The 15,416-nt window shown below is 48.9% G+C and overlaps 1 protein-coding gene across 2 annotated transcripts; it reads right to left on the bottom strand.

The window, feature by feature from the left end:
• Positions 1–659: 659 nt before the first annotated feature.
• PSMD3 (proteasome 26S subunit, non-ATPase 3) lies at positions 660–13,930 on the bottom strand. Of its 2 annotated transcripts, XM_058560889.1 has the most exons (12): positions 13,620–13,930; positions 10,954–11,144; positions 9,472–9,609; positions 8,097–8,233; positions 6,964–7,154; positions 6,694–6,797; positions 3,229–3,343; positions 3,006–3,125; positions 2,766–2,869; positions 2,336–2,491; positions 1,292–1,342; positions 660–1,103 (listed from the first exon to the last, which is right to left on the bottom strand). In XM_058560889.1, exons 1-12 carry the CDS (start codon positions 13,831–13,833, stop codon positions 1,026–1,028), a joined length of 1,599 nt encoding a protein of 532 aa, XP_058416872.1. In that variant the 5' UTR covers positions 13,834–13,930; the 3' UTR covers positions 660–1,025. The 2 variants fall into 2 exon arrangements, with proteins under 2 accessions (XP_058416872.1, XP_058416873.1); XM_058560890.1 differs by lacking the exon at positions 660–1,103 and having other exon boundaries at positions 1,340–1,427.
• Positions 13,931–15,416: the final 1,486 nt, after the last annotated feature.

The raw sequence follows: 15,416 nt of genomic DNA, 5'->3' as shown, positions 1-15,416 counted from the left end.
AGGAACAAAGAACACAGGTACCGCAACGCCCCAGGGGCCAGCTGGAGAACACATGAAGAATCCTAGTGACCCAACCCAGAGAGCATCGCCGTTGGCGGCTGGGACTCTCGAGACCCGGGCAGGTGCACTTTCCCACCATACGCAGCTGGAGCAGGTGGGCTGGGGCCACAGGGAGCCCCCTGCTGCCTGACCCCAACTCTGTTCTCAGGGAGGAGCCCATCTCCCATTCCATCAGGGTCAACTGGGCAAAACCCTGCTCTCCACCTACTGCAGCCTCATCAGACCATTCTCTCTGCGAACCTCACACGAGGGTCAGACTCTTGCCTTTTCTTTGATCCTCTAGAAGTCTAGATTCCAAATTTAGAGCCAGAGGTCATTGAGTCTAATCCTTTACTTGACCCATGTGGGAAAGGAGCCCGAGAGGTTTAGTGATTTGCCCAATATTCGAGAGCCGGTTAGGTATGAAACGGAGTAAACCCAGGCCCCTCTGCTCCCAGCTCAGTGTCCTTCACCCAGTCCTCGGCTTCCTCCTCAGCTGCAGCCGCACCAGGTCCCCATATTGCACCTGGGGCTAGTACTCCAAGACCAGGAAACAAAATCAGAGCCTGTCAACACAGCAGGTGTGAGAGCAAAGTACAGTCATAAACTGATGCACAAAAAGCTCTGCAGAATTTTTTATTGTTTAAAAATCATAACTGAAGCTTCAAAAAACGTACAACCCAACACACGTCCCAATCCCAGTCCTCTACTCACTGGGGGAGACACAGGGCTACTCCCTCCCGTCTTGCTGCCCACACCACTAGCCAGGACCCCGCCCTCCTGCCCACCATGTGCTAAGCCACCGGCTGGGGAGGGGCCCTGGGTGGGGGGCGGGGGGGCTGGCCCCCTGCTCCCCTCAGCCCCTGCATGCATGCAGTCTGTGAGCCGTGTGTGGGAAAAGGGGCCAGTTCGCTGGGCAGGGGACCCCCAAGGGGGAAAGACGACACGCCAGTCCCCACTCACCCACCCCTCCCCAGCCCCCCAGCTCAAGGGAAGCTGTCGTCGTCATCCTCTGCCATCTCCTTGGCAAACTCCAAGTCCTGCTGCTCTCGCTCCCGCCGTTCCTGGGGAAGGATGGGGGAGGGCGGGCTGCTGAGGACTAGCCGTCTCGCTCACTCACTTGGTGCTTCACCCAGCCTGGCCCACCCCAAGGCCAGGGGCTGCCAAAGCTTCAAAGCTGCCCCCGGCCCTTCCAGAAACCTCCCTCTTCCCTCTCTGCATTCAGTCTTTCCCAGGGCAGAAGGCAGCTTACCTCTGCAGACTCCAAGTCCTTGTTGTACGATTTGGGAGGAAACCTCATGGCCTGAAGCACAGTTGAGACAGGAGCAAGATGAAGAGCAGGCATTAACTTAACATACATTTATTGTGCTCCTTCTGTGTACCACGCACTAGATAGGACCAAGATAGGTTTAGTCTAGTTGGGGAGCCAGGCGTGGAAACTAAGTATTACACCACCATGCGGTAAATGCTAAAAAAGGAAAATTAGGAGAATCTGGAGGTACGAATGACCAACCCTCTTGACTGGGCAGGGAGGGGGACTGCAGAGAGGAGGAAAAGGAGGAAGAACGGACTGGTTGTGGTAATGGAGGAAAGGCATTCCAGAAGAGGAGTCAACTTGTGAAAAGGCCTGGCCAGGTCCAGTGGGGCAGTGTGTGGGGGAGGAAACGGTGGGGAGAGTCATGGGAAGTGAGGCTAGAGGCATGGGCACAGATCACAAAGGGCCTCGCGTGTCCCATGGAGCACGGCATTCGGCTGATTTTAGGCAAGGGAGCAATATCCCTCGTTTCCTGGGGGAAGGAGACCAGGAAAAATTTCGGCAATCAAATAGTAACAGCGCCTAATTCACTGCCTGACAGGACGAGGGCTTAATAGCCTTTTGTGGAACCAGATACCAGCCCTACCTTCTACACGGTGTAGACTTCACTAAGTGCCCTAACAGTGATTTCACTGAAGCTTGTCACCCGAGAAGCAGGCAGGGCAGGTCACATCTCATTATCAGCTTCACAGATGGGGAAAGAGGCTCAGAGAAGGCAAATGCCTCAAATTTGGAGCCAGATCTAGAATCCTGCACCCAGAATCCCTGTCTTGTCCTCTCTGGTGACCAGACCTCTTAAAGGTGTGTGGTCCCACAGCAAAGTCCTTTGCTCCCTCTGGGCCCCCTGCACTGCCATTCAATGATTTTACAGAGATGGCCTGGGAACTGGACCCAAACCAAGCCCATCTTCTCCGAGGAATCCCCAGGTATGGAGGGAGGGGCACGTTGCTCCAAGCTCGCCTCTGCACAAGGGTGTTTCACCTTGACGGACATGTTGTGGATATCCAGGCAGAAGGAGATTCGCTGGTGGAAGGCGAGCTGGGGCTCCCGGGTGGAATAGATATCAATCATCTCCTTGGACTGGACGTAGCCCTTCTCATGGTTGATGCTGGCCTCGATGACGCCATCCCGGATGGCCTGCAGGCCCCCAAGGGAGGAAAAGTCACCAGAAAGCCCATCTTCTAAGTCCTAGAACATCCTGTCCCATCCCTTCGTCCTCCTTCCACTCTCACACACACCCTCATACTCTCTCTCTGGCAACCTCCTGGCTTCACTGAAGATGGGACCTCCCTGAAAAGTCTATGCCACTGCTTCACCCATCCTCTCCTTGGCCAATCTCCACCCACTCCCACCCCTGAACTAAGGCAGAAGGTGACAACCTGGGCCACCGCGGTGCCTGAACCAGCCCCACCTTGGCAACAATGAACTCTGCATCCTCTGGGCTGTCCAATTGCAGCTTCTGGGCGATGTCGGCCAGGGAGATTCGGGAATAGGAGAGGCTGATCATGCGCACACCTGGGAGAGGAAGGAGCAGTGGGGTGGGGACAGACCCTTCACCTGCCCACGGACACCCACAGGGTTGTCCCTGTCCCTTGGAGAAACCTAGTCTGGGTCCTGTTCTTCCAGGGGGTCCTCAGACTCTGATCCAGACCTGTCTTAATGACGTTGTGCCGCAGCCGGATGATAAGGGTGTAGGTCCCATCTGCTTGAAACTTCTCCCCAAACTGATCCAGGACCTGGTTGAACTTGGCTAGGTTTCCTGTCCTGACAGCTGCAGGTGGGAGAGGAGTGGATTAGATGATGCAAATGGGCACACACATCAAAGAGGCAGTGCCAGGGGGTCTGGCAAGCTCTGGGAGGGGGACCAACCTTACCTTGGGTCAGAAGGAAGTAGGGCATGAGTGAGCGCTTGAGGGATGGCTGACGGAACTGCAGCCGGTCCGGGATCTCCCCCAGCAACAGCTCCACCACAATAAGAAGCTTGTGCACCTGGCAGAGTGTGACACACGAATGCAGTGGGCAAGGAGCCCCACGAGGTGGAAGAGAATGAAATGGGGCTTTGATTCAGTCAGACATACTGAGAAATGGGGAAAGTGGCATTGTGATTAGACCCATGTAGAGAGGAAGAAACCCTGAGCACCTGTGCTGGGCATGGCATCGAAGCCCTGCCTTTGTAGCCAGGTAGTGGGAATTACTGGGAATTAGGGCTTGACCACACTCAGCCCTAAGCTCCATTTTATCTGGCCAGTCAGTGCACACACTGCTCTGAAAGGGCAATGCTCTAAAGTATAGGTCAGGTGGGCAGGTTCTGCGGCTCAGAGGTGAGGGAACAGGGCCCACAGGCCTAGGGAGTGGAATGCGAGTCAGCCAAAGATGCCAGTTAGGGAAGTGGATTGTTCCTGGAGGAGAGGAGGTGAACACTGTGTAGACCTAGTTATCTGGGTAGAAGCAGAAGCACAGGAAATGGGCCTGGCAGAAACTCAGTGAACGAGCCGTGTATGGACCTAGAGGGCTGGCTGGGCAATCAGGCCTTCCTCCTCCATAAACCTGTGAGTGTTTCTGAGTAGTGCTTACCGTGGATTCAGCACTGTGCAAGGAAAACTATGGTGGAGGGGATGATGCCCAGCAATTAAGGAGCTTCCCACCAAGTAGGAGGGAAAGGAACACGGACAGCTGAATCATGCAATAGCAAGTGTTGCGAGGGAGGTAAAGGGTTAAATCACCCAACGGTGGTGGGTGATCATGTCCACATCTGGGCAAGGACTCCTCACCCCTCCACATACACCCACGAAGTTGCCCTGTCCCTTGGAGTAATCCACAAGAGAGGAGAAAACCATGGCAACAGTAGCAGTTAATATGTGCCTTAAGGATTAGGATGAAGCAGAGAAAGGAGTGGGAACGTTTCAGTCAAGGGAACAGGCTGGAAGAGAGACAGGCAAGGGTGAGGATACCCCTTGAGGAGTACGGGGGCTATCAGGAGAGACGACTGGGGCCAGTCTGGGGATGCGCTGTTTTGAAAGCCAGCCTGGCTTCAGAGCTTGGAGACAGAATACTGAGGTTTAGTCTCTAGTCAATAGCTAGGAAATGCTGGGCAACTGAGTCCTTGGTTTCCTCATCCCTAAAATGGGCATAATAACAATAATACCTGGCCTATCCACCTCACAAGACTTATGCTACTCTACTGGGCAGGCAATGGAGAGCAATGCAAGCTTCCGGGGCAAGGCAAAGACGGGCCTAGAGCTCTGCTTAGCTAGGCAGTTGTACGGAACCAGAAATGTTAGGGGCTCGAATAAGGGCACTGGCAATATCAGAGTGGAGGCTAATACAAAAGACATGGGGCAAATCAACAGATGACTCAGTAATGGGGAAGAGGGGTGGGGAAGAGTTGGAGATGATCCTGAGGCTCGTCTGGATGGGAACAACTGGTAAGGGGCGCCCAAGGGGGTTTGTTCTGGACAAGCTGAGTGTGAGGAGTCAGCGAGTATCTGTATAGAGATGTGTGGCGGAAGTTGGATTTGTAGGTCTGGTGTTCATGAGCAGGTTCAAAATTAGTATTACAGGCTGAACTGTGAACCCCAAATTCATGTTGAAATCCCTAACCCCCCAGTACCTCATAATGTAACTATATTTGGAAATAGGGCCTTTAGAAAGGTAATTAAGGTAAAATGAGGTCATATGAGTGGGCCGTAATCCAGTATGACTGGTGTCCTTATAAGAAGAAATTAAGATACAGACATGCACAGCAGGAAGACCATTTGAAGACATTAGAAGAAGATGGCCATCTACAAGCAAAAGAGAGGCCCTCAGAAGAAACCAACTATGCTGACACCCTGATCTTGGACTTCTAGCCTTCAGAACTGTGACGAAATAAATTTCTCTTGTTAAGCCACCCAGTCTGTGGTACCTTGTTATGGCAGCCCGAGTAGACTTAGACAGTCAGTAACAGACTTTGGTGAAGTATCATGGAGGTGAGAGTTGAGCTATGAAAGCAAGTGAGATCACCCAAGGAGAGTGTGGATTTTACTCTGGATGGATAAGCTGTCCAAGGATTCTATCGTGGACTCCACTTTAAACTTAATGTCTCTCTTCACCCATTCTCACCCTCCCTGTTTTTACCTAAAGCTAGCTTCTCCACCTGTGCTCTTTATCTCATTCCCTCCTATCTCCTCCAAGGCCTTGGCCCACCATCTATTTACTTAAGTCTCTCGGGGTGGAAAGTTCCCCCAACTCTGCTGCTTCTCCTCTTAAGCAACCATCCCATCTCTTTCCTGGCTCCTTCACCAATAGTCCACAGGCCAAAGACCTCACTCCAGCTCTCTCTGCTCCTTCCTGCCACCTGGCTCCACCACAGCAAACTTTGAAACCTTATCCAACTGCAGTAAAATCTGGTTTGAAAACACTGCTTTACCCCACAATGCCTCTCCCCTGGTACATGACACAGTCTATATGTTAATTATTTGTGTTTTTAGAAGAAACTTTAGTGTGTGCCTTATATTGTAAGCAATCTAACATTTTACACATGTACCCTGTGTGTCTCAAAAGCCATTCCTTTCTGTGAAAATTCCTCCTATCTTTCAAAAACCAGACCAAATTCAACTTTTTTCTTTAAGATCTCTAATTATTTGATCAAAACCAAATCTGCCTGTCTCTGAACTTATGAACAGAAACAAACCAAACCTACTACACCGACCTATCATTGCACATTTTCATCCTGTGCTCCAGGCAAGGGCACTAGGAGGTGGATGTCGTATTAAGGTGGGAGCAGAGGTTTGTAGTTGGGAAAGCTGGGTCCAAATTCTGCCTACCAGTCTCTGTGACTTTACACAGACTTTGGGTCAGTGTTCTTTATCTGTTTCTTCAAGGGCAAACACCACTTCTCATCCTTCTTTTCTATCCCTCACTCAAAGACTATATGGTGACTGACAGCTCTTAGGTGGCCAACGTTCATCTCCACCTGAGTCAGTCAGCCAGCTGAAGATGTTCTGGGTACCTTGTCCACACACAACACTGCTCCCAAACGAGCATGTGAGGGACCAGTTACAAGTCTGGGGTTTATCAACACAATCCAGACCCACGCCTAGAATGACTATAAGGAGTGCTGGGGAATCAGGACTATTCTAAACCCATCTACCAAGGAGAATATGCGGAACAGAAACTGCTAGAGATGTGGATCACGTCTGCTTGATGAGCTCTGAACAATGTTATGCACAGACAGACATGTGATGCAACCTCTTGGATAATGAAGACTAAGGAGGGCTTCCCTGGCCCCTCATACAGGGAAACAGAACTAAAGTGGTAGCAGGTGAGTAAGCGGCAAAGGGACGAGAACTGCCGCTCACCGTCTGTTTGAAGCCGACGGCTGTGTGCTGAGGAGCCTTGCGCAGGGCATTGGTCATTGTTCTCCGGGCCTCGGAGTACTCCAGCTGGATGGCTTTGATTCGCCCTGGTGTGGAGAGGAGCAGAGTGGATCAAGAGAATGGTGTCATCCAAACCCCCTTGTAAAGCAGAGTGCCAAGTGGGCCTCACGCACCAAGTGCACCCCACTTTTAGAAAATATGCACCAAGCGAGCCTGAGACCCCTCTGCCTTGGGGGCTGGGCCCCTGCTCACCTGTGTAGTAGAGGTACCTTGCCCACTCATTGTTGTTGGCCTGCTCAGGGAACACGGACTTGGACACCAGCTTCTCAGCCTGGTCGTACAAGCTGTAGTGTAGGTAGTTCCGCAGCAGGAGGTTCAGCAGGGTGGCCTGCCCGTCCGCGTCATGCCGAAGGGTGGCTGTCCGGAGCCGAGCATGCAAGAAGCTTCAAGAAGGAAAGAAAAAAGATGTCAAAGGCCTCAAATCACAACTCTTTGCACTGCCTTTGACCTCTCTATTCTCTCAATTCCTTAAAAAGTGATACAAACTGCTTTTCTGGTTATTCACTAAATATTCTACTATCAAGCGCTTACTGAGAGAAGCTCTATTCTAGGTGCACAGAAAAGGACAAAACTCTGCTCTTGGGGAACTTGGACTCTAGTGGGGGAGCCAGACAACGATCATGGTAAGTGGTGTATTACGTCGTACGATCGAAGGTGGTAGGGGCTATGGAGAAATCAGGGTAAGTGCAATGGGGGCGACAGGAGGTGAGAAGTATGGGGTTGATTTTAAATAGCTTGGTCAGGGTAGGAGTCACTGAGAAAGTAACAGTTAGGCAAAGACCTGGAGGACGTAGGGAGAAGAGCATTCTTGGCAGAGGGACAAGCCATGCGAAGACTCTAAGGAATAGTGTGCCTGCTTGCCCAAGGAAGAGCCAGGAGGCCAGCGTGGCTGAGAGCGAGTCACGGGAGCAGTAGGAGATAACGTCAAGGAGGGAGCAACAGGGGCCAGATCATGTCAGGCCTTGAGGGCTTTGGCTTTGCCCTGAGGGAAAAGGGGAGGCACTGCAGGGTTTCAGCATAGGGGTGAAATGTTTTCCAGCCTGTCCTTCCACTCTTCACCTACCAATCAGTCTTCCCTTGATGTGCAGCGAAGGGAAGAGCTGGGGACAGTTCATACAGCCCAGGGGTTATCTCCATTTCTTCATCTTTCTTCAGTCCCTCTCTCAACCCCTTCATGGCTCAGGGCATGCTAACCATTACCCCCATTTCCTGCTGGGCACCTGGTATCTACCAGCTTACCCCCTCTGCAAGCCCACACTCTGTGGCAGTGACTGACCACATCTCTGACCCCAAGGGCCACGAGTGAGACCTTTGATCACCAGTACCTGCGCACCACATCCAGCTTGTCCAGGAACTCATAGACCCGGGCGTGATAATAGTAACACTTGGCTGCCACAAGGTCCAGGGCCCGGCGGTTCTGAGTGCTGATCTTCTGCATCAGGTCATCAGAGATCTTCTGTGCCTGGGGAGGCAGCCCATAGAGAATTAAGTGGCAATTCCTCAAAAAGTTCAACATGGAGCTATCATGTGAGCCAGTAATTCCCCTCCTAGGTATGTATCTTAAAGAACTGAAAACATGTTCACACAAAAATTTGCACACAAATGTTCACAGCAGCATTATTCATAATAACGAAAAAGTAGAAACAACCCAAGTGCCCATCACCCAATGAATGGATAAATAAAATGTGGTATATCCATACAATGGAATATTATTCATCCACAAAAAGGAATGGAGTACAGATAAATGCTACAACATGGATAAACCTTGAAAACATTATGCTAAGTGAAAGAAGCCAGACACAAAAGGCCACGTGTTGTATAACTTCATTTATACAAAATGTCCAGGATAGGGAAAGTGCCTGAGAGAGAAAGTAGATTAGTGGTTGCCAGGGCTTGGGGTGAGGGGAGAATGAGGAGTGACTACTAATAGGTATGGTGCCTCTTTCTGGGGTGATGAAAATGTTCTGGAATTAGACAGTGATGATGGTTGCACAACCTTGTGAATTTACCAAAAACCACTGAACTGTACACTTTAAAGGCAGTTGAATTATATCTAAAACAAAAAAACAAAAACCAACCAGTTGGCAAGGCAAGGAAAAAACAAAATAGGGAACTGAGGAGTGGGACCTGCCATTTCTTGAGTGTGTTCTTGGGACAGTGGCTATGCTGACAAAAAAGCTGGCCCCAGCTGGAAGGAGTGGAGGAAGTATTTGTAGTATCCAAAATGGAGGTGTTCAGTCCCATAATAATAGCTGCCATTTATTAAAATATTGTAAAAGCTTACTATCTGCAGATCATTGTGCTAAGTATTTTTAAACATATTATTTTATTGAATATTAATAACCACCTTGTAAATTATACACTTTTCCCCATTTTACATATAGCTAGGAGAAATTAATTTGCCTCAAGTACAGCTGGGATTTGAAGCCAGGTCTTTCTGTCTCCAAATCCCCTACTTTTCCCAAAAGAATAAACTATGCTGGTATTGTACCACAGACAGGTACAGAGTAACCAGTGCCAGCCCTTTCCCACAGTGCCCGGGCAAGAGTTGAGGGGTTCCCCGTCAGGCCACATGGAGGGAGAATCTAGGGGACAGTTAATAACACAGTGATTATGTCCATTTCTTCACTAGAGACAACCTCCCCTGCAAACCCCTCGCACTGCCTGGGGCACATTAACGCTCCCACTGGTCCTGGATACCTCTTTGTAGCGCTTGCTGTTCATCAGGAAGATGACCATGAGGAGCTGTAGATAGGCTTCCACCTCAGGCAGGAGGGGTGCCGACGCAGCTTTTCCTGTTCGAGGACGGAACTGTAAATCGGCTTCTGTGTCCATGGGCTAGGAGAGGATGTGAGTTACCGTGCAAAAGCTCAGTCAGGTCAATCAGAATTTATTAAGCACTTGTGTATTTTAACAAATATTTACTGAGTGCCTATGATGTGCCAAGATTTTTCTAGATGCTGGGGATATTTTGTAAAGATGACACAATCTCTTTCTCTAGGGAGTCAAGGAAGCTGGCAATACAATAACTACAATAAAGGGTTACAGGAATATAATAGACATCTTCACAGATGATAATGGGAACAGAAAGCATGATGTAAGGATCCCTCAAAGAGCCTACAATCCAAAGAGAGGGATTAAACCACCACACGTGGAACCACTCCAAATTCTATCAGACAGGGTTTAATGAAGTGATATAATTCTAGAAATGAGATCAAGAATAACTAGACAAAAAAATTTTTTTTGGTGGGAAAAGAGGAAATTGACATATACATAGTATTTATTTTCATATCTAGTCACCAAAACTGGAATAATGTGTTATAGTTAGCACAAAAAGTGATCATGTTGGGTGAATCTACAGATGTCAAGGTTAAAACCATTCCAGGTGGGGTTGGAGGAGGGCGCTTTCCCCTTTCCAGACAATAAATTCTTCCTCGTTCCACCTCAAGGGATTTTCTGAGTTTTTACATCTATGTAACAGGCTGCAAGCACACAGGATTTTAGGGAGGTGAAGGTGGCTGGAAGGGTTGATGAAGTTTGGGCAGGACTTGGACTGTACCACGAATGATGAGGGGGATTTCACAGCAGAAAGGAAAAGGAGAGGTCTCTCCTGGCACGGAGACCACTACCACCGTCAAACTAACTTCAGAGGCATTCATTTTGTGTCAGGCACTGTTCCAACAGCTTTATATGCACTCCCCCCTCGCCCTCAAGATCTGTTCATCACATTTAACAAATGAAGAAAAGGAGGTTAGGTCACTTGCCCAAGCCCCACAGGTACCAAGTGGTAGAGTTTGGATTCAAATTCAACTCTATCTTCAAAACCTGTGCACTTAACCACTGTTCTATACGTCCTCCATGGTGAAGCTCTGGAGGCAAAAAGGAGCTGGCAACGGAGACGTCACCCAACTGGAGGAGAGCATCCATGTTGGGGGGTAGTGGTAAATGAGTTTGGCTGGAAGGGTCCTGATTCCTAGCTTCTTTCCCTGACTCAGAAGAATGACACTACAGGGCAGAAGGATGATTTCCCTTGTTAGTGGGCAAATGAGTAATAAAATGGGCTGCTTTGCTTCACTGCTCTGCGACAGCAGCTAATAAGACAGGTCTTCAGGATGGGAAACAGCTACATCCGGGAGGTCTCAGGTCAAGCCCACACCCTTTAAGCTGGCTGGACCCACTAACCTCTTCCAAAAAGGGTAGCAAGAAGTCTCGAGTGGCATTATTTGAGGTGAAGAAGCCATGCACAGCCTTATACAGAACATAGTGGTTGAGGCGGCGTGATGTGGAAGGCAGCATCCGCAGGGCCCTCAGCACGAATCGAGGCTCCTTGCCCGAAACTGCTTTCTCCAACTGTTTCACGTGCTCCTTGATGTCTGCGGAGGACCAGAGAAGGAAAAAATATGGTTACTTCCAAGCCTTCCTAGTCCCCCATCACTCCAGGCAAGTAGCTCTAGAGAGCCTCTTATGTGGCCAATCACCTCTTTTGCCCTAATAGATTAAGCAACACTTATGGATTCCACAGACTGATTTTAAGACCTAGGAGACAACAAAAAATAAAGATGGGGTGAGGGAAGGGGTAGAGGGTGACAGAAAGAGGAAGAAAGGAAAAAAGATGAGAAATAAAACAAACGTGAAGATTTGTCAGATCTCTAAACAGGAAAAGACTTCCGAAATGTAAGCAACGGGAGAAATACATACACACACACACACACACACACACACACACACACACACACGACTGATGACCTTAACTTCATAAAAAAATCCTTCTGAATAATTGTGTAAACAAAAGAAAAATATTTGCAACAAATGCAACCAAAGATTCATATTCTTATTCTACAAGGAGCTTGTACAAATGGTTAAGACAAATAAAAATGAACACAGACAACACAAAAAGACAAATGACAAACAGGTAACAGACATGAAAAATACATTTCACTGGGATTCGAGTAAGTGCAAATGGAAACATTTTTCAACTAATAAATTAGTAATATTTTAAAAATGATTGAGTACAGGGCTGAACAGGACATTTCTGCTGGTATAATATAAATCAGTACAGTTTTTCTGGACAACACCTACCAAAAACCTTAAAAACGTTCACCCTTTTGATTCAGGCATATAGAGAATCTATACTGAAGAAATACTTATTAAAGGTAAATTAAAAACTTGGGCACAAAGATAACTGTTGCGAACTATTTACAATAGTAAGAAACTGGAAACAACTTAAACGTCCAGGAATAAAGGAATGCAATCAATTGGTAGTTTCTTAGTGACCTTTGTATACTTAGCACAGGATGCCTGGGTCACATTAACGATATAATAACAATAATAGCTAGTATTTATGGAGAGTTTACTATGTGTTCACCATGTGCTAGACACAGTTCTATGCATTTTACTCTTCATAATAAACCAGTGAAATAGGTACCATTACTCTCATTTACAAAGATGAAGAAACTAATTCCAGAACTTGAATTCTTAACCACTATATCAGGTATTCAATAAATGTCTCTGGAATAACTGAATGCTTTGTTTATGGATGAGTTAAATGAAAACACACAAAATTATCTGTATTTAGTTATGCCTGTTCCAAACTGTATATATAAATCAATCTCAATTATGAGAAAGCACAGGAAAAAGTCACAGGAAAAAAATGTTAACCATGGTTTTTTTTTTTCCTGCTACTTAAGACTTCTCATATTTTCCAAAATTTCTAAAATGAACGAGTGATTTTACAATAAGAATACGAAGTGTTTAAAAGAAACGTATGTATATACGCAGTAAGTAATGCTGCATGGCACCTTTACCACTGGCTGACATTATTTTAGATAAAAGGATCTTTATTAGATATGATCCTGTTGCCCAACTTGAGAGTAGGAGCTGATGCAGACATCACTATCATATCCTCAAAAGCACCACCCAGGGGCATAACTTGGCTTATCTCAACGTTTTTGAGCTAGTTTCTCATGCAGTTAAGTAGAGAGAAAATCCAATAAATAGTCAGGTCCCACTTGATCTAGAACCGGGAAAATAGCACCAGGGGGACGTTGGGAAGCTCTCACTCTACCCACTCCAAATGTGGGCAGGAGGCTCCAAGCAGGAAGAGTGACATATGAACTTGGAGGAACAAGAGGAAGGTAGGAAATTGAGAATGGGCACCTAGGAAAAAAGAAATGGGATTGGTATATAGTTTAGGTCGAAGGTGAGTACTGGGAACTCAAACAAAGATGACACCTAAAAAGCTGAAAGTGGGCATGTGCTTCAACCCTTTAGAAACAGAAGTAGGAGTAAGAGCTTGAAGGGAGAGGAAAAGAGCAATGGGATTGTTTGGGCACCGGAATCAGAGAAATAAGGAAGCAAGCTACTCGGTAGAAATGGTTCCTTTAGGGGAGTTTGTTAAAGGTAATCAAGACAACATAAACTTTTTGTACACTCTCAAAACTCAGGGATCAGTATTCTGCGTCATCCGGGCTCCCTTTACACACGTGAAGACGTACAACCACCGGTGGTTCTAGAGAGATCAATCATACATTAGGGGAGCTAGAATCAGTCTGGTGGGATGTAAATGGAGTAGGTCAGAGGAGAGGACTTAGAAGAGGGCCCAGTGAGACCTAGTTCTAGATGCAACCCCAGGTGGGGGGAGGAGGTGTGTGTGAAGGGAGGAGTCCCGAGCCTGGAGAGACTGTTATTGGGGCTGGGGTCGGGAGTGTCAGGGCAGCGGGGGCGGGCACTAGCGGTGATCCTAAGGAAGCGGGGACGGTGGAGGCTGCGCTGGGGTCCCAAGGAGAGGCTGGATCACCGGGACGCTGTCACCCGTGATCATGGCACGTCCCCGGCCCGGGCTCTCGTACCCTCCAAGGTGACAGTGTCCAGCTCTCGCTGGGAGTGCTCAGCCGCCGCTGCCTTGCCGTCGGCCTCCCCTGTTGACCCGCCACCCGTCGCCGCCTCCTCTTTCATCTCCACGTCCTGGGGGCCCGGGGGCGGCGGCGGTTCTTGTTCCCCTCCACCGGGAGGCGGCTTTGCCTTGTCCGCGCCGCGGCGCCGCGCCGAGCCCTCCTGCTTCATGGCGCCCGGGGTCGCGGCCTAGTCCGGAGACCGAGGCCGGGGCCTCGAGTGAACCCTCGCACCAGAGACCAGGAACTGAACCGGAATGCACACAAGCGCGGGCTCGCTCGCGTCGGGCCGCACGATGACGGAGCAGCTGCAAACCCCTTCCCGGCGCTGGGCCTTCTGGGAAATGCCAGGCCCGGCGGGCCGATGGCCGAGTCAACAAAGGGGAAAGAAATCAACAGCCGAGGTGCAGGATGGAGGCGGATCTTCGAGGCAGGAGCGGGGAGGAGCCTGTAAGGGTTTGTGGGACTTTCTTGGAGCGCTCTGGTGTTGATTTTCTTTGACGTTCCTCTCAAGTGCATTTCCGCGTACGTCCGTGAGAGGTCCCCTCAAGACTCCGATCTCGGTTATACTGGACTCTAAAAGCACCCCACCCAGCGTGGAGTGGGTTGGGCCTATCGGAGCGCAGGGCGCGATGACATCATGAGTTGCCGGGCGGGTTTCCTGCCCAAACTCGCTCAATTTGCCCCCGGCTGTGGTCGCCTTTGAGATCCATGAGGCTTGTCCTGAAAGGCTGTGCAATGTGCATCCGGCGCGAGGGAAGTAAAGAAGCTGCGAGCTAAGTTGTTGGGCTTAAAATAAAACCGAACTGGAGAGTAGGAAGAACCCTATAGGATTCAGACTTCCTTGTCAGATTTTAGTTAGTGCTGAAAAGAAGACGTAAAATCTCTGCAGCCTGGGAGTGCGGTTCGAGGGTAGAGTGTGTTTGTCTATAATCACTCCATTTTAATCAAAGATACGGGCCTACTCCATACGGCCCAGGGCTAGCACATTTTGGGGGGCGTAGGGGGACAGCTCCGGGATGTAGTCTGCTGGAAGCTCCGCTCTGGGCTGCCGTGTATTGTGGGGCCAGAGGAGAGAGGGTGTAAGCTCCCATTGGCAGAGGCTTCAGGGAGTCCCTTGGGACGCCTATACTGCATCCAGACAGACACTGTAGTGAAATGGGGAACAGAATAACTGTGTACCTAAGGAGAGCCTAAGAATCTCCCAGGGGGAGGAAATTGGACCGGAACCCTGTCCACTTATTTTTCAAAGGAATTCTCCAGTGATTCTGCAGGAGGAGGATACAGGTCCCAATTTCTTAAGACACAAAACAAAAGCTCTCTCCCTATCTTGGAATTTTTATTTCTTCCATAAATGAAAGTCCTAAGTTTTAGACCAGGTCAGACCTTACAAGATAATCTAGTCCTGTTGTAAGGTCCTAGAGGGCAGAGAATATGTTTTGACTATATTCTCTTGTATATTTATGTAGAGAGAGGATTTTTTTTGTGTGTGTGGTGAGGAAGATTGGCCCTGGGCTAACATCTGTTGCCAGTCTTCCTGTTATTTTGCTGAGGAAGTTTAGCCCTGGGCTAACATCCATGCCCATCTTCCTCTACTTTACGCCTGGCACAACATGGCTTAGTAAGCAGTGGGTAGGTCAGCATCTGGGATCTGAACCTGCGAACCCCAGGCTGCTGAAGCAGAGCACGTGAACTTCACTACGCCACCAGGCTGGTCCCAAGAGAGGATATTCTTTATATCTTCCTTTTCATACT

This window comes from Diceros bicornis, chromosome 18 (genome assembly GCF_020826845.1).
Source record: "Diceros bicornis minor isolate mBicDic1 chromosome 18, mDicBic1.mat.cur, whole genome shotgun sequence".
In the NCBI taxonomy this organism is placed as follows: domain Eukaryota; kingdom Metazoa; phylum Chordata; class Mammalia; order Perissodactyla; family Rhinocerotidae; genus Diceros; species Diceros bicornis.
This window is presented reverse-complemented; position numbering and strand designations above follow the sequence as displayed.

Excerpts from the sequence above, each read along its gene's own strand:
- PSMD3 (XM_058560889.1), bottom strand. The coding sequence starts at position 13,833 with ATGAAGCAGGAGGGCTCGGCGCGGCGCCGCGGCGCGGACAAGGCAAAG. Across the intron at positions 9,610-10,953 it reads TGCTACCCTTTTTGGAAGAG|CCCATGGACACAGAAGCCGA; the intron begins GTTAGTGGGTCC and ends ATCCTCTCCTAG. Across the intron at positions 8,234-9,471 it reads ACAGCAAGCGCTACAAAGAG|GCACAGAAGATCTCTGATGA; the intron begins GTATCCAGGACC and ends CTGCCTCCCCAG.